A 23,593-nucleotide genomic window follows, 5' to 3' on the forward strand; every position below is an offset into this window, starting at 1 on the left:
TATGGCGTTCTGTGGCATGGGCCAAATATGGAGTGACGTGAGGTCAGAACCGGCCAGCTCCATATATGGACACTGGGCACGGGGCCTGTTCCAGAGCCCAGGCAGAGGCCTTTTTTGGGCGGTTCTGGACAACCGTGTGTCGAATTTGAAGTCGGTGGGGCGAACGGTTCTCGAGTTACGTGGATTTTACAGACGACGTACACGCGTACGTACCTAGAGACTTGGTGCATTTATAGATGGATATGTTGAACTAACGTTATTAGCACAGTGTGGTGGAGCGGCGTTCATTTGACAGTACATGCATGAACATGTGGCAATTGTTATGCAATCCTCCTGTGAAAGGTGGAGGTTCCTTAATCACTTGATCCCTACCAGCGTCCCTGTTCGGAGCCAACAACATTTGGTGAACTGAAAATAGCCCTATAGGTCTATCCACAAGCTCACCAAGGTGTTGTGTTGCCACATCTTGTGAAGCTTGTAGATGGCTTGTAGGGAATTACTAGTTGGACCTATAGTATATTAGAGTACAAGGACCCTGGTCAAATACGTATACAGGGTTTAAAGCTGCTATAAGCAATAACATGTAAAATTTTTAATTACCTTTTTATTTTTTTGGTATTCAGACAGCCAGCAATGGGTAGAATGCTCCCAAAAAAATGTTGTCTCTGTGACACATCTAGGGGCCGCAGTCTGCATTCAAAGATGTTCCTAGAAGCTTTGTCATTGGTCGAAAAAAACCTGGTCACAATGACTAACCAATCAGGAAGCAGACAGGTAAATCGACCAATGACAAAGCTTCTAGGAAAATCGTTGAATGCAGATTGCGGCCCCTAGATGTGTCACAGAGACTACATTTTTTTGGGAGCGTTCTACCTGCTGTCTGAATACCTAAAAAATAAAAAGGTCATTACAATGTTTACATAGTATTGCTTATAGCAGCTTCAAGCCATTCTGGACGGGAACACCTTTTTGGTGTTTTAAGAATTATGTTATACTTTAGCTATTGAAAAATATCAGATGTACAAGCTTGTAGTGCAGCACTGAGTGCCGTGCTACGAGCTTGTAGATCTGCTATTTTTGAAAAATCGTGAAAATGTGGGAACAAATCTTTGAATATATATATATATATATATATATATATATATATATATATATATATATATATATCTTTCACAGCGAACATTTTTAACTCAAATCTTTGCTTCCAGGGGGGGGAGGTCCCTGGAAAAACATATTTTCAGATGGGGGGGGGGGGGGGGGGGGGTCCGCGGCCAAATACAGATAATTCTGGGGGTCCTTTGACATCATGAAAAAGGTTGAGCACCACTCATAGCAAGATAGGATTTTCAGAAAACTTTTTAGGATTTAGAAGACATTGTTTTAGAATCGGCCTCTATAAATGGGTTAGAGTAGACAAGGACCCTGGTCAAATACGTACACAGGGTGGTTAAGTGGTTAAGAGCATGTAAAAGTAAAGCTGATTTAGAGGCTTTTTATTCAATCGTTCATACATGTTTGATTTATCACTGGAGAAGCTGCTCAGATTACGTAGCCGGGCCTGGCCTACAGCAGGTCGCTGAACAGACGTGTGAACCGTAACCTGTTTATCCAGTTCAGTGGAATTACCCTGCAGGTAATTATAGGCCTAATAGGGTTACAACAACCACACAACCCAGAACCCCTCCATTAGTGCACAATATAATACCGGTAGCCGTTCTTGTTATGATTTGTTTACCCTCTATGATTTTACCTTATCCACAAACTAGCTAGTACAAAGTGTGGTCTCAGATTGTGCGTTATAGATAACTGTTTTGTTTACCAGGATTGTGCGTTTAGATAATGTAATGCTTCTGTTTTATTTACAAGACTCCAGTTGAGTATAGTCCCCCCACCACCACCGGGTGGTGGGTCATTGGGTTCGGGATGACCAGCAGTAGACTCGGACCGAGGTCTTGTTGTGGGTCACCCCCCCTCCTCTCTCCTCTGCTGGAGGGCGGACAAAGAACTCTGTGAGCTTTTTACTTACTCTCGACGAGTGTCAGATTTAAGCTAGTTGTCCGCGAGCGAGGGCATTGAATGAATAATGGTGTGACGTAGTGTCAGTTCATGACGAGCACAGACAAGTCCCTCTCGCTTCTCTCTCCACACTCCCAGAGTCACAGACACAAGTCCCTCGCTTCTCTCTCCACACTCCCAGAGCCACAGACACAAGTCCCTCGCTTCTCTCCACTCCTCCCCGAGCCACAGACACAAGTCCCTCGCTTCTCTCTCCACTGACTCCCAGAGCCACAGACACAAGTCCCTCGCTTCTCTCTCTCCACTCCCAGAGCCACAGACACAAGTCCCTCGCTTCTCTCTCCACTGACTCCCAGAGTCACAGACACAAGTCCCTCGCTTCTCTCTACTCCCAGAGCCACAGACACAAGTCCCTCGCTTCTCTCTCCACTGACTCCCAGAGTCACAGACACAAGTCCCTCGCTTCTCTCTACTCCCAGAGCCACAGACACAAGTCCCTCGCTTCTCTATCCACTCCCAGAGTCACAGACACAAGTCCCTCGCTTCTCTCTCCACTCCCAGTCACAGACACAAGTCTCTCGCTTCTCTCCACTGACTCCCAGAGTCACAGACACAAGTCCCTCACTTCTCTCTACTCCCAGAGCCACAGACACAAGTCCCTCGCTTCTCTCTCCACTGACTCCCAGAGTCACAGACACAAGTCCCTCGCTTCTCTCTCCACTGACTCTCAGAGTCACAGACACAAGTCCCTCGCTTCTCTCTCCACTCCCAGAGTCACAGACACAAGTCCCTCGCTTCTCTCTACTCCCAGAGTCACAGACACAAGTCCCTCGCTTCTTTCTACTCCCAGAGTCACAGACACAAGTCCCTCGCTTCTCTCTCCACTGACTCCCAGAGTCACAGACACAAGTCCCTCGCTTCTCTCTACTCCCAGAGCCACAGACACAAGTCCCTCGCTTCTCTCTCTCCACTCCCAGAGTCAGACACAAGTCCTTCGCTTCTCTCTCCACACTCCCAGAGTCACAGACACAAGTCCCTCGCTTCTCTCTCCACACTCCCAGAGCCACAGACACAAGTCCCTCGCTTCTCTCCACTGACTCCCAGAGTCACAGACACAAGTCCCTCGCTTCTCTCTCCACACTCCCAGAGCCACAGACACAAGTCCCTCGCTTCTCTCCACTGACTCCCAGAGTCACAGACACAAGTCCCTCGCTTCTCTCTCCACTCCCAGAGTCACAGACACAAGTCCCTCGCTTCTCTCTCCACTCCCAGAGTCACAGACACAAGTCCCTCGCTTCTCTCTCCACTCCCAGAGTCACAGACACAAGTCCCTCGCTTCTCTCTCCACTCCCAGAGTCACAGACACAAGTCCCTCGCTTCTCTCTCCACACTCCCAGAGCCACAGACACAAGTCCCTTGCTTCTCTTTCAACCAGTGGTCCTTGACGGGGTTCCAGGTGGTCCCCAGCTAAATGATGGAGAGTTGGTAGTAACCAAATGGACCTAATTAGTTAAATTATTGTTAAACATCTCGATTACTTAGTTTACAAGAGGTCTACACAATTAGAGAATGTAGAAGAATTGTTATTTTGATCAACGTTTCCCTGTTATCTCTCCTAATGGTACAGACACTAATACAGCATGGAATTGTGGACAAAATCGGCTAATGTTTTGGGTCTTAGAGAGGCTAAATGTCATCAAATGGTGGTTCCGTGGCTCAAATGCAGAATACATAATGGGCCTTGATGTGAAAAGTGTTGAAAACCACTGCTAACTAGCGTCATGTTCCTATCAGGCCTGCTTAGTGCTTACTGCGGAGGGTAGAATGACCCATGTGCTTGCAGAATAGATTTATAAGTATTCCACAAATCTGTTAAAATGTGTCCCTCAGCGAAAAAAAATAAGTTTGCGGGTTGTTGTTGTTGAGCTACAGAGAATTGTAAGGCTGGTGTATTACTCGTGGGTCAAGTTTCTCCTTTTGTTGCTGCTGAGAAAATAGTGTCTGAAAGCAGCCATTGTTTTGGTGGAGGACTCCAGTTGGGGCCCTGGTGTTAGGGGGGGCGGGGGGTAGTTGAGGAGGGGTGTCCGTTGAGTGGTCTGTCGTCGGCTGGGGAAAGTGGGAGTACTTGTCAGTCAAGTTGTGTGTGTGTGTGTGTGTGTGGACGTTAAATGTCTGGTAGCTTAATTTATACTTCCAACATGCGGGGGTGTTGCTTACTCCATTCAGGATGGGAACCCCTTTTGGTGTTTGAAGCATTATATTATACTTTAGCTATTGAAGTCGTGAAAATGTGGCGCAAATATTTGAAATGCCTAATTTTACACTTGCTGAAAATAACAGACGCGTTGTGAGCTTGTAGATCAGCTATTTTCAGCATGCAACCAAGTGTACAATTACTTGTACTGTATCTCTCGTCCACTAGTCCCATCCTAACATTTTAGTCTAGTTTGTATTTGTTGACGAAATTGTCGGTATATTTAGTCTTGGTTTTAGTCATCGCAGCTTAGTTTTCATTTAGTTTCCATTTAGTTTTCGTCAGTGAAGAAAGGTAGTCGACGAACATTTTTCGTCTTCGTTTTAGTCGACAAAATCAACACTGGAGAGAACAGATCTACAAGCTGCGTACCGACGTGTCACAACATGTCTGGGCTGGACCAGCTGAATGCTGATGACGTTCCCTCCCCTCTGGTGGGACACGACAACAATTAGATCACAGGCGGGCTGATGTTCACATACTAAAGGAGGAGGACACCAATAGAACAAATGCATATATATATATATTTCTAAAAAGAGAAAAAAACAACAGTCCATTGTCAGATTAAATTTAAAGCCATTTGCTGGATAAGTGGTTGTTGTCATACTAGTGTGAGTTTTGAAAACAAAAGGGTTTATTGTTGTCTTGTTGTGTTCCCCCGCACTCCTCCAGAGTCTTGGAGAAAGAAAACAACACATTTTAAAGCGTGCGTGCGTGCGTGCGTGCGTGCGTGCGTGCGTGCGTGCGTGCGTGCGCGAACTGCAGCCAAAATCTCTTCAGATTTTTTGCCATATCCAGAATGGAATCTGATTTGTTTTATGAAGTCTGAACAGAAACAAAAGTCACATGGAAGTTTAGCAACATTCAGAGTTGGTTTCAAATGCAACTCAAACCTGATTTCTAAAGATGCATCTCAGTCTGAACCCTCTAACCTTCTCTAACCACCTACAGTTAGTCACATATCTGTCTGTCCACTAGGTCGTGACCCAAGTGCCACTCAGTGTTGTTTTTGTCGACTAAAACTAAGACGAAAAATGTTCGTCGACTACCTTTTTTCACTGACAAACTAACTGGAAACTAAATGAAAACTAAGCTATGATGACTAAAACTAAGCTAAATGTATTGACAATTTCGTCAACAGATAAAAACTAGACTAAAATGTTAGTGAGGCACTAGTGGACAAGAGATCCAGTATGTCATTTTACACTGAAAATAGACGATCTACAAGTTTACATTGTGAACTTGTAGATCGAACATTGTGAAGTGTAAAATCAGTCATTGCGACGGCATCAAAGCCCGCCAAAATACATTGTAGTCGACTAAATCAACTGTAGATTTAGTCGACTAAAACCTTATGACATTTAGTCGACTAAAACTAGACTAAACACTAAAACATTCCGGGTGACTAAAAACTAAATAAACTATTCAAGAGACTATGACTAAAACTAAAATCGAAATTTGCTGCCAAAAACAACACTGGTTTTACCAGAACCTGTGCTGTGGATCTAGATCTAAACACAACGGTAGTTAGAAATCAACTCCAGTATTGATGAGAGAGCAACCCGCTGAGCAAGCAGTTACAGGCACTTTCTGACATGATACAGTATGATGATGTATCGCATTTCTATGATGTCACCCTGGAGCCTAATAAATATTTGATGCGCTTTGTAACACAGTGGAAGTGGGACCAACATGTCCTCATCCCTCCCTTTGTGTGGACTTCTTGTCTCTCTCTCTCTCTCTCTCTCTCTCTCTCTCTCTCTCTATCTCTCTCTCTCTCTCTCGCTCTCTCACACAATACATAATGACCCTTTTTTCATTTATACACACACACACACACACACACACACACACACACAAATCCCCATTTAGACGAAGCGATAGAAACCTGCTCTTATTGCTTAACAAGTTTATTCTTCTATCTGAGCCCTGTTGCGTCACTTGGTTGGTGCAAATAGACCAGTCGGTTGTGCCTGGTACAGTCCTGGGCCGAGGGGGGCGGGGGCTGGGAAGCTAAGCAAACAAAAATAGTTGAAGTGAATGAATCATATGAATGAATCATAATGAAACCAGAAGTGAAATCTCATCATGTGAGCTTCTTTGATCCTGCTTTTTATAGCTCATTTGGTGATATTGTTGAAACGGAACAGATCTGTCTGTTGTGAATATGGGTGGAACTATTGATGCCATGCTTTTTGTTATTGCTTAATGTAAGTCGCTCTGGATTAAGAGCGTCTGCTAAATGCCTAAATTGTAAATTGTAAATTGTAATTGAAGTACGGTAATAATAGATGACGATAATTGTACGGTACGGTAAAAGTACATCAATTGATAAAAAATGATCAATTTGGGGGGAAATTTTAAATGTCTTTGTTGAAATTACATGATCTACATACAAGGCAGTTGAAAACGTGCAGTAGATTGGCTAGTGTCACTACTTTTGTGTGACACTGTTGGGGGTGTGTGTGTGTGTGTGTGTGTGTGTGTGTGTGTGTGTGTGCGCGTGTGCGCGATCTCACAAGCTACAAGGCCCATAAGCATCATATTTATTGCGCTTGCTGCCAGCAAGGCAAGGATCTCAATTTCTAAAAAAAGGCCAAAGACAACCATGTCATTTTGTCTATTAATATGCTATGCCATAGCATATTATGGAATCGTATGGAATCATCAACACTACTAGCCAATTACCTCCTTCCCCTTTGGCTGCAGGCATGCAACAATACTTGGTTGATAATCTATGCATGAAAGAATTATATTTTTCAGACAATCTCTTAGTTACACCAACATTGCTTTTTTTGTGAAGTACTAGTGTTGATGGTATTTGGCGAAGACTTTAAAGATTGCAGTTAATGATATCATACTGTCTTATGGAGTTGTCACTCCCTGTGAGGCAGTGAGGCTGCTTTCATTTGCACAGCACTCACTCAGGCAATTTGATTTACTATATTTCTGATTCCATTTTGATTTACACGTGTAGCTTGTCTAGACCGTGCGTGTATACAGCAACACATCATCACAGTACTATATTTTTGACTGTTTTAAAATTTGTGAGAGATAGAGGGAGACAGTATATCGATCCCTAAGCAAGTGAATGGACTCACTGAAACCAGTGTTGTTTTCGTCGACTAATACTATGACGAAAAATGTTCCTCGACTACCTTTTTTCACTGACAACTAAATAATGACTAAGCCATGATGACTAAAACTGTGACTAAATATACTGACAATTTCGTCAACAAATAAAAACTAGACTAAAATGTTAGGAAGGGACTAGTGGACAAGAGATCCAGTATAAGTCATTTTACACTTTGTTTCATGCTGAAAATAGCAGATCTACAAGCTCAAAACGCGTCGCAAGCTTGTAGATCGGCTATTTTCAGCAAGTGTTCAAGGCCCGCCAAAATACATTTTTGCTGACTAAATCAACTGTATATTTAGTCGACTAAAATCTTATGACATTTAGTCGACTAAAACTAGACTTAACACTAAAACATTCCAGGTGACTAAAATGTGACTGAAACTAAATGAACTATTGAAGAGACTATGACTAAAACTAAAAATCAAAATTTGCTGCCAAAAACAACACTGCTGTAAAGTCAGTGAGGCGATGACAGAGGGATGGAGAGAGCAGGTCAACAGATGGTCTGTGGTGCCCCAACGACCCTCTGGGGTTACGGGATAGCTGAGAGGTGAGGTGAGAGAAGCAAGTGTGGCACGTGGAATGTGGCATCACATATATCACAATTTGCAAGTTTCATTGGTTGCTTGTTATGCCGGAAATTGGTGACCTACCAAAGTGTGTTACTCCAGTCAGTGGCCCCCGTTCATAGAGTGGCAAGTTCTATCATCCATCCATCTTCAACCGCTTATCCGTAGTCGGGTCGCGGGGGTAACAGCTCCACCAGAGTGTTCCAGACTTCCCTCTCCAAGTTCTATCAACATATCTCATTATGAGGCAAGGAAGCTCAGGAGGTGTGCAGGTATACAAAATGTAAAGATAGTAAAATGGTGCTCCTGGGATCCCCGGAGATCAGGGCTTCATCAGCCCTGATGAAGACCGTATAGGTCGAAACATGTCTGTTGAATAAAAGTTTTCCTCCTTTTTAACCAAGTGTGCCCGGATCTCTGCTTTGTTCTCATTATGATTTCATAATATTAGCCTGTGCACACAACTGTATGTAGACTATAGTCCTATCATGATGGTCCCTTTTTTTAAGATTTCTTTTTTTGTGTGGCTTTTCTGCCTTTATTGATACAAGTGGAGATTGACAGGAGAGAGAGATGGGGGAGAAGTAGTAGCAAAGTAGCCTTGCCGAGCCATGACGCCCACACGGGCAGGAGCCTATCTCCTGTTTCTGTAGCGTGAGGCAGCTTTATGCACAAGTACACCCCCTGGACATGACGCTAGTATGACGCAGGGACTTACCCCCAATCCAAACCTTGATGCTGAGTGCCAAGCAGGGAGGCATAGAGCGCCGAAGTCCTGACGTCACTCGCTCTTTCTCTATGGATAATAACATGGGGTGTTCTTAAAATCGTTTCATATAAGCGGTGTGGTCTAAAAATAAACGAGCTGTCTCGGTGTTATTGTCAGGGAGGTGTCTCTGTATCGTTGACAGTCAGTCACTCATATATGATAGTCTGTTTCTAGCAAAAATGTAACTAATTCAGTAGCAGTAACAATAGCGTTTTCTCTCAGTCAGTTGATTCTTCATATCCATATGAGTGAACGGCCTGGATGACATGTTTATATTTCAAACATAGTTCTTATATGAGGTGATCTAAAATCCCCCTATGGGGATTACAATGCAGATAAAAAGTACATGAACGTGGATTTGCGCCCTCTACCGATATTGACGTCATACTTCGGTGCTCTATTGGGTCCCATTTTTACAGTCTTTGGTATGACCCGGCCGGTGATCGAACCCCGACCTCCCAATCTCAGGGTTGGACACTCAAACCACAAGGCCACTGAGCTGGTCAAGATGGGGATGGAGAGACATGCAGCAAAGGTCGTCATGAACGGGACTCGAACACGCGACACGCTGGCATGCGCCCTGGACCGCTAGGCCAGCGGGCACCCCATGATGGTCCCTTTAGTTGGTATTTCTTTCATAGACTGACTGACAGCCTGTTGACGGCGCTTACATATTATTTTTATATCAAATTGGGACAGGCTGGGGCCACTCGCTGTCATTTAAACTCCCAGGCTATCGGCATTCTTTATCAGTCTTTACCCCCATTGTCCTGTGCTTTTTCAGATATGTGCACATCACTCATCATCAGTCACATGACCCAGACAAGATGTAATCTTATCAGATAAGACTTTTCTGTTTGCATGTGTGGGCTGTCAAAGCCAGAAAGTAGTTTTTGTGCCACTCTGTAGGCGTTGCGCAAAGACCCGCCCGGCAGCACTGTTTAATGCAATTTATTTGTGCGTGTTATAAGTATTTTTTGTTGAAAATGACTCATGAAAAAGTCAACAGTATGTATATCCATTTGTACACTCTCAGGGTTACAGACCCCTGGGGGTCCCCAGACCCCACTTTGGGAACCACTGCTGTACGGTATAAGATTTTAGGTTTGTTGTACTGTTGCCGTCGTACATTGTGTGTCACGGTCGGTCGGCTGACTTGGACATTATTAATTCATGCTTGCAGATACTGGATCTGATTAAAAAACGTTTGAGAGCCACTTGAAGCCAGTATACATATTGTGCCGTAGCCCAAGTAAGACCGATCAACCCCAGGAAGGAGTATCGCAATGAAAAATAACTGGAAACTAAATGAAAACTAAGCTATGATGACTAAAACTAAGCTAAATGTATTGACAATTTCATCAACAGATAAAAACTAGACTAAAATGTTAGTGAGGGACTAGTGGACAAGAGATCCAGTATGTCATTTTACACTGAAAATAGTCAATCTACATCTACAAGTTTACATTGTGAACTTGTAGATCGAACATTGTGAAGTGTAAAATCAGTCATTACGACGGCATCAAAGCCCGCCAAAATACATTGTAGTCGACTAAATCAACTAGATTTAGTCGACTAAAACCTTATGACATTTAGTCGACTAAAACTCGACTAAACACTAAAACATTCCGGAACAAACGAGTATCGCAATGAGTGTTATAATTCATAAACCCCAGCCTTATTATGTTTATAGGTGAATTTAGGAGAGCTGATTTTAAGACTTAAAAACATCACGCTTTATACCATAAGACACTGTGACACACTGTAGCTTGAAATGCATTTAGCAGACATTACAATCTCTAGACTGCCGCAGTGGGGTGACCTGAGATTCTGGCAATTTCTGGCTGTTCTGTTGTTTATAGTCTAATACTTTCCAGCTGTCCAGAATCACCGCCTAGAGCCCCCTCAACACACACACACACACACACACACACACACACACACACACACACACACACACACACACACACACCATCTCTCTCTTTCTCTTCGTCCCCCCCAAAAATGTGCACAACTACTGTTGTGACGGTAACCCATTTACTGCACCAGTAGGAATATGGGTCAGTCAGCTGCCTGCCCTTATCTGGCTCCACAACACCAGCCCCCCCCCCCCCCCCCCCCCCCTCCTTTATTTCACCCAGATCTCCATTGACCATTTGCAGACCGTGGCCATGTTTGGAAGCACTCGTTTTCAGTAAAGCAATGTCCTGCTACCTCTTGCATTATGTGCAGGACATTGTGCCAGAGTTAGTGTCGAAGTGTCCTTGAGCAAGACTCTGAACCCCTAATTGCTCCTGATGTGCAGGTTGGTGCCTTTCCCCCGGCATCTGTGTGTGAATCTGTGTGAGAATGGGTGAATGTAATGCACAATCTATGTAAAAATGAATGTGTGTGAATGGGTGAATGTTAATGCACAATCTATGTAAAGGTGTGTGAATGTGTGTGTGAACGGTTGAATGTATAAATGCACAATCTCTGTAAAGCGCCCTGGATAAAGGCGCTATATGGCCTCACTCACACGTAAGACACACGCAAGACACATTGGGCAGTATTATGCGTGTCTTAAGTACCAGGTCTTATTACTTAACTTAAGACCTGGAGGCGTGGTCAATGCTGTTTGGCCACTCAGAATAGCCAAATGGCATTGATCACGCCTCCAGGTCCTAAGTTAAGACCTGGTACTTAAGACACGCATAATACTGCCCATTGTGTGTTGCATGTTGGGAGTGTCATGGCCGCCTCAATGCATTTCCAATGGGAGTCACATGGTTTGAAGACACAACCTTGTTGCATGGGGGAGGGCAGAAGACAGCCATGCAACAGCCATGCAACAATTTTGTCTTCAAACCATGTGACTCCCATTGGAAATGCATTGAGGCGGCCATGCCACTCCCAACATGCAAGACACAATGTGTCTTGCGTGTGTCTTACGTGTGAGTGTGGCCTATAAATGCACCATTTTGTTGTGCTATTGAAGGGGGAACACAACCTTTTATGATTATCTTGCCCTAGAACGGCCGTTGGCTGATATTCCACACATTGCTTGTACAGTACAGTGTACTATGCAATGTGTTTCATAACTGCGGCACTGTCATGACAACTGAATAATTTCCCACCTGGGACTAATAAACCTAATGTATGGAAACGTAAATGTAATGTATGGAATACGAGCCAATATAGGGCTAATGTTTATCATACACTGACTGTACCTATTGCCTTCCTACTGTACATACAAGCAGCTGTTGTGCCATTCTGGACGGGAACACCCTTTTGGTGTTTTAAGCCTTATGTTATGCTTTAGCTATTGAAAAATAGCAGATCTACAATCTCATAGCGCAGCACCGAGTGCCGCGCTATGAGCTTGTAGATCTGCTATTTTTTGAAAACTCGTGAAAATGTGACGCAAATCTTGTATGTTCTTTCAGAGCGAATGTTTTTAACTCAAACCTCTGCTTTTGGGCAGGGGAGGTGGGGGGGGGGGGGGGGTCTGGAACAATTCTTTTTTCAGATGGGGGTTGGCGGCTACATATAGTTTTTGGGGTCCTTGACATGAAATAGTTTGAGAACCACTGATATAGAAACATGAGGTTTTTCATAAAGTACACTTCTAACACATGGAATGCTAAAAGGACAACAATGTTCAACAACAATGGAGGATAAAACAATTAAGTCAGACTTCTAGTCCATTATTGTTTATCATATTATTATGATGTATTAAAAGAAGTACAGGATGAAAATGGCAGCCCTCAGTCCTGATGGCAGGCCAGTCAATCTAAAGCCCTAACCACACCATAGGGTCAAGACGTTTAGCGTTGTCCCTGCGGTGTGATATGTCTTGTTGCACGTTGACCCACGTTGACCCTAGTGATTCAACGCGTGGAATTCAATGGCCCAAACCACACCAAAGGGTCGAGACGGTCTTAGCGTTAACTCTGTGCAACCGTTTGGACCCAAGGAGTTGCATGGTGACCCTTTGGTGTGGATAGGGCTTTATTCAAAATTGATTATTCTATAAATTGTGGATCATGGTAAATTCAGGGGTTGAACGTTGGGGTACCTTGAAAACCTATACGGCAAACATTTAAAATTATGCTTTAACCCATTTAGACCTGAGGACGATTCTACAAAATGTCTTCTAAATCCTGACCGTTTTCTTAAAAACCCATGTTTCTATGTCAGTGGTTCTCAAACATTTTCATGTCAAGGACCCCCAAATATATATATGTAATTGGCCGCCGACCCCCATCTAAAAATATGTTGTTCCAGGGACCATCCAGAAGCAAAGATTTGAGTTCAAAACATTCGCTCTGAAAGAATATATATTCAAAGGTTTGCGCCACATTTTCACGATTTAAAAAAAATAGCAGAGTGCCGCGCTACGAGCTTGTAGAGTATAACATAATGCACCAAAAGGGGTTCCCGCCCAGAATGGGTTAAGTAGCATGTGACATGTCAAACTATAAGGGATATTCATGATTCCAAATCAATTGCAAGCATTGGTTCCGCACGAAAAACACTCACAAATGTGATGAGGTCATCACATTTGGGCAAGTGGCTATGGCCGGATCATAAAAACGTTGAACGATTACTAGTTACTACTGCAATTTCTTTTGGGTCACCACCTTTTTTTTTTAGCTTAGATTGGCCTATCTATTTATGGTGCTTCAGTTTCCCCTCCTCATAGCGTGCAGCGGTCACTCCGGTCAGATAGATTTCAGCCACACTGAACTTTGCCCACGATTTTGCGCTGAGCCCACAGAGCATCTGTGGTGCCTGACTGTGTCGCTTTGCTGGACGGAGCACAGTGTTCAACTCATTGCAATGAATGGGGTTTAAGAGCGTTAAGAAGTGTAGAGCTGTCACCAATTACAACATTAAATAAACCAGTCTTCTCAATGTATGGCTAGTATCCAGGGTTGGATGAGGTCAGTGTCGTGATTTTCAGATATGGCATTGGAGACGGCCATATATGGAGCGTGTCACAAGGCGTGACTGACTGACTGACTGACTGACGGACTGACATGAAATGCAGGTTTTCATGGTAAACTGTGACCTATGGTCACAATTTCCAGGAATTTCCACTGTTTCCACAAACTTATTTACCTCTGCAAAAGTACTGCAGCGTCCAAGTAGCCGACATACTATAGTTGTGTTCAAATGTAATTTCATGTCTGTAGTAGAGGTGCACGATTCTGAAATTTTGACTGATCTCTGATTATGTGCAGGGTCATATCTGCCGATACAGATTCTGACCGATTCCGATATTATACAGAGGACCACAATGGAAACAAGCCTATAGGCCCTATAGGGGCTTATTGGCCCAAAGCCTGTTAATAAAGTATTAAATCAATCAATAAATAGCCTATACTCTTTGTGTCTGTTCTCACAACTGAATGACTACTGAATGAGATGAGTACACACATTAAATGTAGAATTGTTTTTCATTTTTATTTATTCTTTGCTGGTGAAAACCGATTAAATAATCGGTATAAGTTTGAGACCGTTCCGATACAGATATGGCATTTTTATTGCCGATATGACCAATTACGCTACCGATGAGTCATGCATCCATAGTCTGTAGATCTAGCATCGTTGTTCTGATTGTAATGCAGTGTTTTTGATTCCTAATAAAATGTTCCGTTTTGCAGATCTCTCTCATCATGGCGAAAGGCTGCATGATGGTGACAAAGTACTTCCTGTTTCTCTTCAACCTCATCTTCTTTGTGAGTATACTGGGGTATTCATGAATATTCATGAATGTGGTGGGTGTGTGAGATAACACTGCTCATTCATTAGGCACCCAAATCAGTTATTTGAGCATAAATCAGGCTTTTTTTTCCTCTGTCCCTTTCTCTGTGTATGTCTGTCTGTCCTCTTAACTGTCTGTGTGTCTCTTTCTCTCTCTCTCTCTCTCTCTCTCTCTCTCTCTCTCTCTCTCTCTCTCTCTCTCTCTCTCTCTCTCTCTCTCTCTCTCTGTTAATTGCAGTGCCTTGCAGATGTAATGCTTGAATTGAGCCGTACTCTTTCACTACAGAGAAAATTAGTTCTGTGAACGAGGGGCTAGGATTAGGCTTAGAGAAGTGGTTTTCAACCAGTGGTCCGGGGACCACCCAGTGGGCCTTGAGGGGGTTCCAGGTGGTCCCCAATGCAGCTAAATGATGGGGAGTTGGTAACCAAATGGACCCTTATAGAACTTTAACTCTTTGAGAGCGTATAATGAAACCAAATGGACCCGGCTCTCAAAGTTATTGTTAAAAGGTCCCTGGCTAATGAGACAAATATGTCTTAAAACATTATACTTGCCATCTATTACTAAATAAATAAAATCAAAACACCTTAACCCTTTCTGGGCGGGAATCCCTTTTGGTGTTTTACCCCCTCAGGCCGGGAACCCATTTTGGGGTTCTGTACAGTATTCAAAAATGTAACATTTTTGATGCTGCTATATAAAAGTTTTTCAGAAAACTTAGGTCAGGATTTAGAGGTGTTTTTAGAATCGTCCTCAGGCCTAAATGGGTTAAATATTTTATTTCTTTCATAAATAGAGAATCTTTCACTCAATAGGGACTGCTCCTGTCGCAAGTTGATGATGTCATATGTTCATGTGTGGTCCAGCCCTATGGAATTATGGAATGCACGTGCTAAAAATATTTTAAACATTGCTTTGATGCTCATATTAACTTTAGGAAGTATTAAGTTGTTTTTTATAGACCAATTATTTGTTTACAAACATTGGGACTGGGCACACGGGTGACTGTTTCAGGTAATCAATTCCCAACAGATCTCCAAACCTGTTGTTTTGGGGAGCGCTGGTTTCGGTCCATTCAACCTCCTCTTGTGAGTTGGCTAGTGAGGTGCACCCTAGGAGACATTTATACTTCAAAGCCCAACAGTATTGCGCACAGAGAACAGCTGATATACAAGCTCACATCGCATCGCAGATGCGACTGTTGTGAGCGTAGAGGTCTGCGTGCGCGACACCATTGCGGGACGAAGCATAAATTATACTTGATGGACTCCAGGTGCGCGTGCAGCCGTGCACAAATAGGCTCTGCTGCCGTGTTGTTCATAAGCGCACCTCCCGTTCTTATGACAGCGACTGGAGGTGTGGTTTTGAGGACAACTGTTTTGAATTGCTATTATTGTTCAAACACAACAGAAACCAAGGATTATATATTTCAAGGGCGAGAGATCACAATAAAAATCCTAATCATTCTTCCTCCACACTGGGAGAAAAACAGAATCTGAAAGTTTGATCGGGCATTTTTTACACGTGAGTGCAGTTAGAACTTTTCCATTGCATCTTATGAGAGGTGGTGTTCTTCTGCTGCCTTTGTGCGTGCGCATGCTGTTTCTTATCAGTGTGACGTCGTCTGATAAGGCGTCTATTAGCACATGCATTCCATAATTCCATAGGGCTAGACCACACATGGGCATATGACATCATCAACTTGACTGAAAGATTCTTTATTTATGAAAGAAATACAATATTTTAGGTGTTTTTATTTTTTTATTTTAGTTTTAGAGGGCAAGTATAATATTTTAAGGCATATTTCTCTTATTAGCCAGGGATCCTTTTAAGAATCGACATTATTTTAATTTACAAGAAGTCGACACAATTAGAAGATCGTAGAAGAATTGTTATTTTGATCACCACATCAGTACGGCATGTAATTGTGAACACAGTCTTATCCAATGACAACAAAATATTCAACGTTTTGGATCCGAGAGGCTAAAATCTCATCAAATTGGTGCTCCGTGGCCCTAATGAATAATGGCCGTCGTACAGTGGAAAACCACTGTCTTACACTACAGAGAAAATGAGTTGTGTTGAACAGGGTCTAGGGTTAGGCTTAGAGAGGGCCTCTCAGACCCTTAGCTGTGTGTGTGTGTGTGTGTGTGTGTGTGTGTGTGTGTGTCCATATGGTGAAGGCATGCACATTGCATAGCTTTGTAAGTGCATGGTCGGAGGACTATAGGGATGCGACTATCCAATTATTTTCTTTTTCCATTAATCGAATAATGTTGAAAGTGAGTTCTTTTAGCAAGCGATATTTTTAAAATAATCGACTAAACATAATCTGATTACTTAAGTCTGATTACTTATTTTATACTTCGCCGTATAACGAACGACGTCGTCATGACACGTGATGCTGTTGGACATTTTGGAACCGTTTGTGGAGAATATTCTAATAAATTCTTCCCTCCAAATTGATTATTTATTATATATATGTTTTGTAATCAATGAAATGGATTATTTGTATTAACTGTTGCGCCCCCTACAGACAGAGGATTCATATTGACATGACTACATGTGTGTTGTTGTTCTTGCAGCTGTTTGGAGCGATCATCATGGGCTTTGGACTGTGGCTGCTACTGGACAATCAGAGCTTCCTCGCTGTACTACGTGAGTGTCCTCGTCACCAGTGTTGTTTTTGGCAGCAGTTTTTTAGATTTTAGTTTTAGTCAAGAGTCTCTTGAATGGTTTTAGTCACATTTTAGTCAATGTTTTAGTGTTGTCTAGTTTTAGTCGAGTAAATATAAGATTTTAGTCGACTAAATCTACAGTTGATTTAGTCGACCAAAATGTATTTTGGCAGGCCTTGATGTCGTTGTAATGGCTGTTTTTTGAGTGGTGCAACCACTCCAAGGAACAGCAATGTCAGTGTTAACCTACTGTGACTATGTATGTGACTATGTTACTATGTACCAGTAGGGGCAAAAGTGGCGCTGTTGTGCCAGAAACATAGAGAGAGAGATAGTGCTGCACTGTTGCCTGCTAATGAGAGGGGGGGGGGGGGGGGGGGCACCACTCAGTTCACACGGGTGTGATTTTTTTTTTACTTGCTGAAAATAGAGTTGTGAGCTTGTAGATCGTCTATTTTCAGCATGCAACTAATTGTAAAATGACTCATACTGGATCTCTTGTCCACTAGTCCCTTCCTAACATTTTAGTCTAGTTTTTATTTGTTGACAAAATTGTCAGTATATTTAGTCTTAGTTTTAGTCATCATAGCTTAGTTTTCATTAAGTTTCCATTTAGTTTTCATCAGTGGAAAAAGGTAGTCGACGAACATTTTTCGTCGACGAAATCAACACTGCTCATCACCTGGCTTGATTATGTGACGTATTATAAATCCACGAGACGTGAGGATTGGACAACAATAAACCTGGCAAAAAGATTTGCGTGGATGCAAACTGACTTCAATAGACTGGTTATATTTAGTGGGACGTTTTACGTAGATTGTTACATTTTTAATTTTTAAACTACATGAGCTCTACTTTCCCTATCCTGGGGTTAACAAGTCAGTAGAAATATATTATCTACAACATTAGGCTCTCTCTGTGTTCTTATTGTCGCTCTTGTTTGTTTTGTATATTTATGGACCCATTGTGTCGTTTTCATAAGTTTCCATATGAGCTCACTGTGAGCTTGTAGATCACTATTTCCGCTGGAGACATTTTAGTGTAGGCCAGGGCAACTGTTAGCAGATCTACTATAACCCATTCAGGACGGGAACCTTCTTTGCTTCTGGGGGGGTCCCTGGAACAACATATTTTCAGATGGGGGTCCGCGGCCAATTACAGATAATTCTGGTGGTCCTTGACATGAAAAAGGTTTAGAACCACTGACACAGAAACATAGGTTTTTCAGAAAACTGACATTTTGTAGAATCAGGTCTAAATGGGTTCATTATGATATTATATTTAAATTCAACCTACCAGGTCCTTATACAGTATGTTCTATGGGCCGTCCATACGCCAGGTCCTTATACAGTATGTTGTAAGTATGGGCCGCCCATACGCCAGGTCCTTATACAGTATGTTGTAAGTATGGGCCGCCCATACGCCAGGTCCTTATACAGTATGTTGTAAGTATGGGCCGCCCATACGCCAGGTCCTTATACAGTATGTTGTAAGTATGGGCCGTCCATACGCCAGGTCCTTATACAGTATGTTGTAAGTATGGGCCGTCCGTACGCCAGGTCCTTATACAGTATGTTGTAAGTATGGGCCGTCCATACGCCAGGTCCTTATACAGTATGTTGTAAGTATGGGCCGTCCATACGCCAGGTCCTTATACAGTATGTAAGTATGGGCCGTCCATACGCCAGGTCCTTATACAGTATGTTGTAAGTATGGGCCGTCCATACGGCAGGTCCTTATACAGTATGTTGTAAGTATGGGCCGTCCATACGCCAGGTCCTTATACAGTATGTTCGTTGTTTTCAGATTAATTTCTAAGCCATGTGGCGTGAATCCAATTGAACATGTTTTTGAGGCTGGATTTAAAGCCCACTGGGATTTCTCCCACTAATCCACTTGTAGCAACACATGTAGGGCAACCAATGGACCCATGATTAACACGCCTCAGGCTGTGCGTGTGCGTGCGTGTGTGCGTGCACGCAGGGACGTGCACACATAGACATCAAAGGGGGCTTCAGCCCCTGCCCCTTTTTCTCGTCTGTAAAACAACTTCCCTCTCCAGACCACGAATGTAGCGTTTACTTTGGTTAAAGAAATGCAAATGCCCTCCTCTCCTTTCCATGCCATGCCGGAAGGCAGCATTCAGTCTCCTGAACTTGAACACAGTATTTTGTGTTGAACAAATTAGTTTAGAAATCCATATCGTACACCGCATCTCCACTAGCTAAAGAGTGCTGGGTTGGGCCCTGAAAATAGATGATCTACAAGCTCTTGTGAGCTTGTAGATCTGCTATTTTCGCTATTTTGGTCCAAAAGTGCCCTCTTAGGGGATTTCAGCCCCTGCCTCTCTAACACTCTCTGCACGTGCGTGCGTGCGTGCGTGCGTGCGTGCGTGAATGTTTTGCGAAAGTATATTTTCCATGGTTCCACAATGAGAACTGCTCAGAAAACATATTTTCTGTGCTGTGTTGTGGTCTGGCTGTTGCTTCTGCCTCTATGAAAGATTCCACTATTGCTTATTATGCCTCTGTAACTGTAACCACTTGAACTCTATCATCCCTATTCTGGGCATACATGTCATCATAACGGGGTGAAAATGGCAGATCTTTACAAGCTCGCAATGCATCGCAATGTGACATCACCTATGTTTTTCTTTTTTTACTTTTCTCTTTTCTTTCTGGACGGGAACCCCTTTTGGTGTTTTAACCATTATTTTAAACTTTAGCTGTTGAAAAATAGCAGATCTACAAGCTCATAGCTTTTTTTTAATTCAAATCTTTCCTTCTGGAACCACATATTTTCAGATGGGGGTCGACGGCCAAATTCATATATTTTTGGGGATCCTTGACATGAAATAGTTTGAGAACCACTGACATAGAAATATGGGTTTTTCAGAAAACGGTCAGGATTTAGTAGACATATTGTAGAATCGTCCCCAGGTCTAAATGGGTTAAATTGAAGCCAGAAACACAGGCATCAGGTGTTCTGCACATTATGTTGTACAGTACAGCAGGCTGCGGTTATGTACCTTACGGAAGTTCTACACACTTCCTGTTTCCCTTATCTGATTACTTGGTAAAGAGGGCATTGGATATGTCAGTAATTCTCAACCTTTCTAAAGGGTTAGTACGGAGTTTTGTACATAAAGCTGTATGTACTTACCATTAATATTGTCGTTGCAAAGGTATTCATTAATTGACTGGCCTGAGATGACCAGATCTTATGCATGTCATTGCAGGCTGACCAGGCCCTTCCCAGTTTGGAAGTCCTTTTGGGAAGAAGATATATATGAACCCAAATACTTGTAGTCATCAACCTGTTTCAAAGGAGTGTTAAGTGTTTTGATAACGTGGTTATTATTGGATTTCCATATATTTACGTATTCAGGTTTTGTCTCGTTGGGATAAAGACCAACACAGTTAACTTTCAATATCCATATTGTGAAATCGATTAGAATATTTAGTTCTCAAGTTTATCTCAGCCTCATCGAGGCTGGTCTCTGTATGCTTGTATGCAGCAAATACTATTTCAGATTACGATTATTGGTTCCCTAAGAATTTCTGTTTGTTCCTTATTGAACACTAGTATACAGCAGGCAGGCATGGGTTGGCAAGTAAGTTGGAACACAAATGAAATAATCAATGGCTAATTTAGGAACTGGAACAAATGCCACAAAGTGTGTGTGTGTGTGTGTGTGTGTGTGTGTGTGTGTGTGTGTGTGTGTGTGTGTGTGTGTGTGTGTGTGTGTGTGTGTGTGTGTGTGTGTGTGTGTGTGTGTGTGTGTGTGTGTGTGTGTGTGTGTGTGTGTGTGTGTGTGTGTGTGTGTGTGTGTGTGTGTGTGTGTGTGTGTGTGTGTGTGTGTGTGTGTGTGTGTGTGTGTGTGTGTGTGTGTGTGTGTGATAATTAGTTAATAAAAACAACTTTTTGAACAAGAGCTCTTTCTTGGTCTCTACTTAGAACGAACACAAACCTTTGCCTTATTGCTTAAGGCATGTGAAACCTAGTTTTGTTTTTTTCTTACATGTGAGATAAGTTCTTCATCCCAAAGTCTAATATAGAGTAATGTTACAGTCAAAGAAGAATGGAGAGAGAGAACGTCATCCTAACTTGGTTTCGTCAACGCAAAGCCATTGCTGCGCGTATCCTACGTGAGTCTCTCAGTTCTTGCCCACGGGCCGCCTGTTGCCTACTACTGGTACACAGTGTTGTTTTTGTCGACTAAAACTAAGATGAAAAAATGTTCGTCGACTAGCTTTTTTCACTCACGAAAACTAAGCTAAATGTATTGACAATTTCGTCAACAAATAAAAACTAGACTAAAATAGCAGATCTACAAGCTCACAACTAAAATAGCAGAAAATAGCAGATCTACAAGCTCACAACGCATCGTGATGTGTTGTGAGCTTGTAGATCGTGTAAAATGAGCCATTAAGACGGCATCAAGACCCGCCAAAATACATTTTAGTCGACTACATGAACTGCAGATTTAGTCGACTAAAATCTTATGACAATTAGTTGACTAAAACTAGACTAACACTAAAACATTCCCAGGTGACTAAAATATGACTAAAACTAAATGAAGTAGAAATTTGCTGCCAAAAACAACATTGCTGGTACACCTATATCTAGAGCAGCTTTTTTGGCCGTGCGGCCCGAGAGAGAGAGTCAGTGGGAGGAGAGAGTGTCACAGAGTATGACTCTCCAGAGGGAGAGAGAGACGGGGAGCGTTAGTGAGGACATTGTCTCCTCGTCTGTGGCTGATCTGCAGGTGTTCCTCCCCTCAGACACTGGGCTCATTCTGCCCAGTGTCCTCGCATCAGCATGCATCACACATCAGCCCAGTATACCCAGGGCCTTACTCATACACACACACACACACACACACACACACACGCACACGCTGCCTTGCACTACATCACTGATACAGCCAAGAAAAGAAGGAGGAGACAGAAGAGACAGAGTTAGAGTTTGTGTCTGGGAGAGTTCTTTCATTAATTTTATTTTGTTTCTCTGGGTTGGTGGTGGGTGGTGTCATAAAGGGACAGTGATCCAGACATAAGATGCGTTGATTGAATGGTGACTCCCATATATAAGATGAGCATCACAATTGGTGCTGAGTAGGGCTGTCGTGACATTTCACTTGATGATGATAATTGTCATACACAATGATAGAGAACCAAAGTGTTGACATGGCTGCCGCTAAAGGCCACTATTATGGCCAGTTTATTCTTATTGGAAATGCCATCTATCTATTGCGTCATATATATTTGTTCTTCTATTTAACCTTTATTTAACCAGTAAAAACACATAGAGACCGCGTCTCTTTTACAAGAGGGAACTGGCCAAGAGGCAGAAATAAAATTACACTTCAATACTACATCATAAATGTCACATTTTGGAACATATAAGAAGTGTGTTCCAACAAGAAACAGATCAGCCATGATGACATGGATGTGAAGTATTAACTGACGTTAAAGCTGCTATAAGCAATATGTCAGGTTTCTTTTTCTTTGGGTATTCAGCCAGCAATGGGTAACCCCCCCCCCCCCCCCCCCCCAGAAGCTTTGTTATTGGTCGATTTGCCTGTCTACTTCCTGATTGGTTTGTCATTTCGACCAGGTTTTTTTTCCCGACCAATGACAAAGCTTCTAGGAACATCTTTAAATGCAGATTGTGGCCCCTACATGTGTCACAGAGACTACATTTTCTTTGGGATCGTTTTACTCATTGCTGGCTGTCTGAATACAAAAAAATAAATAAAAGGTCATTACAAATGTGACATTATTATTACAAAGAAGAAAAACAACAAAAAAAGTGTTGTAATGTGCCGTTTTTTTCTTCTTTCTAATTATTTGTTCGGCCCAAAACATTATGTTTATTGTCATGATTTGTCACAACTCGAGTTGGCTTTGTCCGCGGCGTAAACGTCTTTAAATAAATACTTTTTGAAAAGTCTATGAGGAAAATGAACGGGGAATTATTTTCCAGGGCGGTACTGCGACGCTCTATAATAATCCATATTAATAAAGATCGTTTCCCCGCCAAAGTTTTTCACTAACCTTTGATGAATCACCCCTTTTGTAATTGTACCTCCATTTCATGAACATTTACAAGAAGTCTCCGCGATTAGAGAATGTAGAAGAATTGTTATTTTGATCGACAACAAAATGTTCTTTTAGTCTTGGGTCTGAGAGGCTAAATGTCATCAAATGGTGGTTCCGCGTGGCTCAAAATGCCGGATAAATAATTGGCCTTGAAATGAAAAGGTTGAAAACCACCGATTTAGACTCCTAAGTCCTAACTTAACACTTTATGCTAAGGAATCAAAGATAGTTACAGTGTGAAATATAAGAAGTAAGAACGGATGATTCAATTTATGAAGGTGGTGACGGTTATGTAATACTGACAGACAGGGCCTG

General features: G+C 42.5%; 1 protein-coding gene across 1 annotated transcript in view; it reads left to right on the forward strand.

Annotated features, from left to right (window-relative positions):
- Window positions 1–23,593, forward strand: part of LOC306920069 (CD82 antigen-like) — a 57,228-nt gene that overhangs the window by 4,677 nt on the left and 28,958 nt on the right. Inside the window, exons 2-3 of the mRNA XM_079496685.1 lie at window positions 14,396–14,470; window positions 17,082–17,154. Coding sequence (XP_079352811.1) covers window positions 14,408–14,470; window positions 17,082–17,154 — 136 coding nt within the window. The 5' untranslated portion in view covers window positions 14,396–14,407. The remainder of the gene's footprint in view (window positions 1–14,395; window positions 14,471–17,081; window positions 17,155–23,593) is intronic.

Source organism: Electrona antarctica (assembly GCF_951216825.1).
Source record: "Electrona antarctica genome assembly, chromosome: 3".
In the NCBI taxonomy this organism is placed as follows: domain Eukaryota; kingdom Metazoa; phylum Chordata; class Actinopteri; order Myctophiformes; family Myctophidae; genus Electrona; species Electrona antarctica.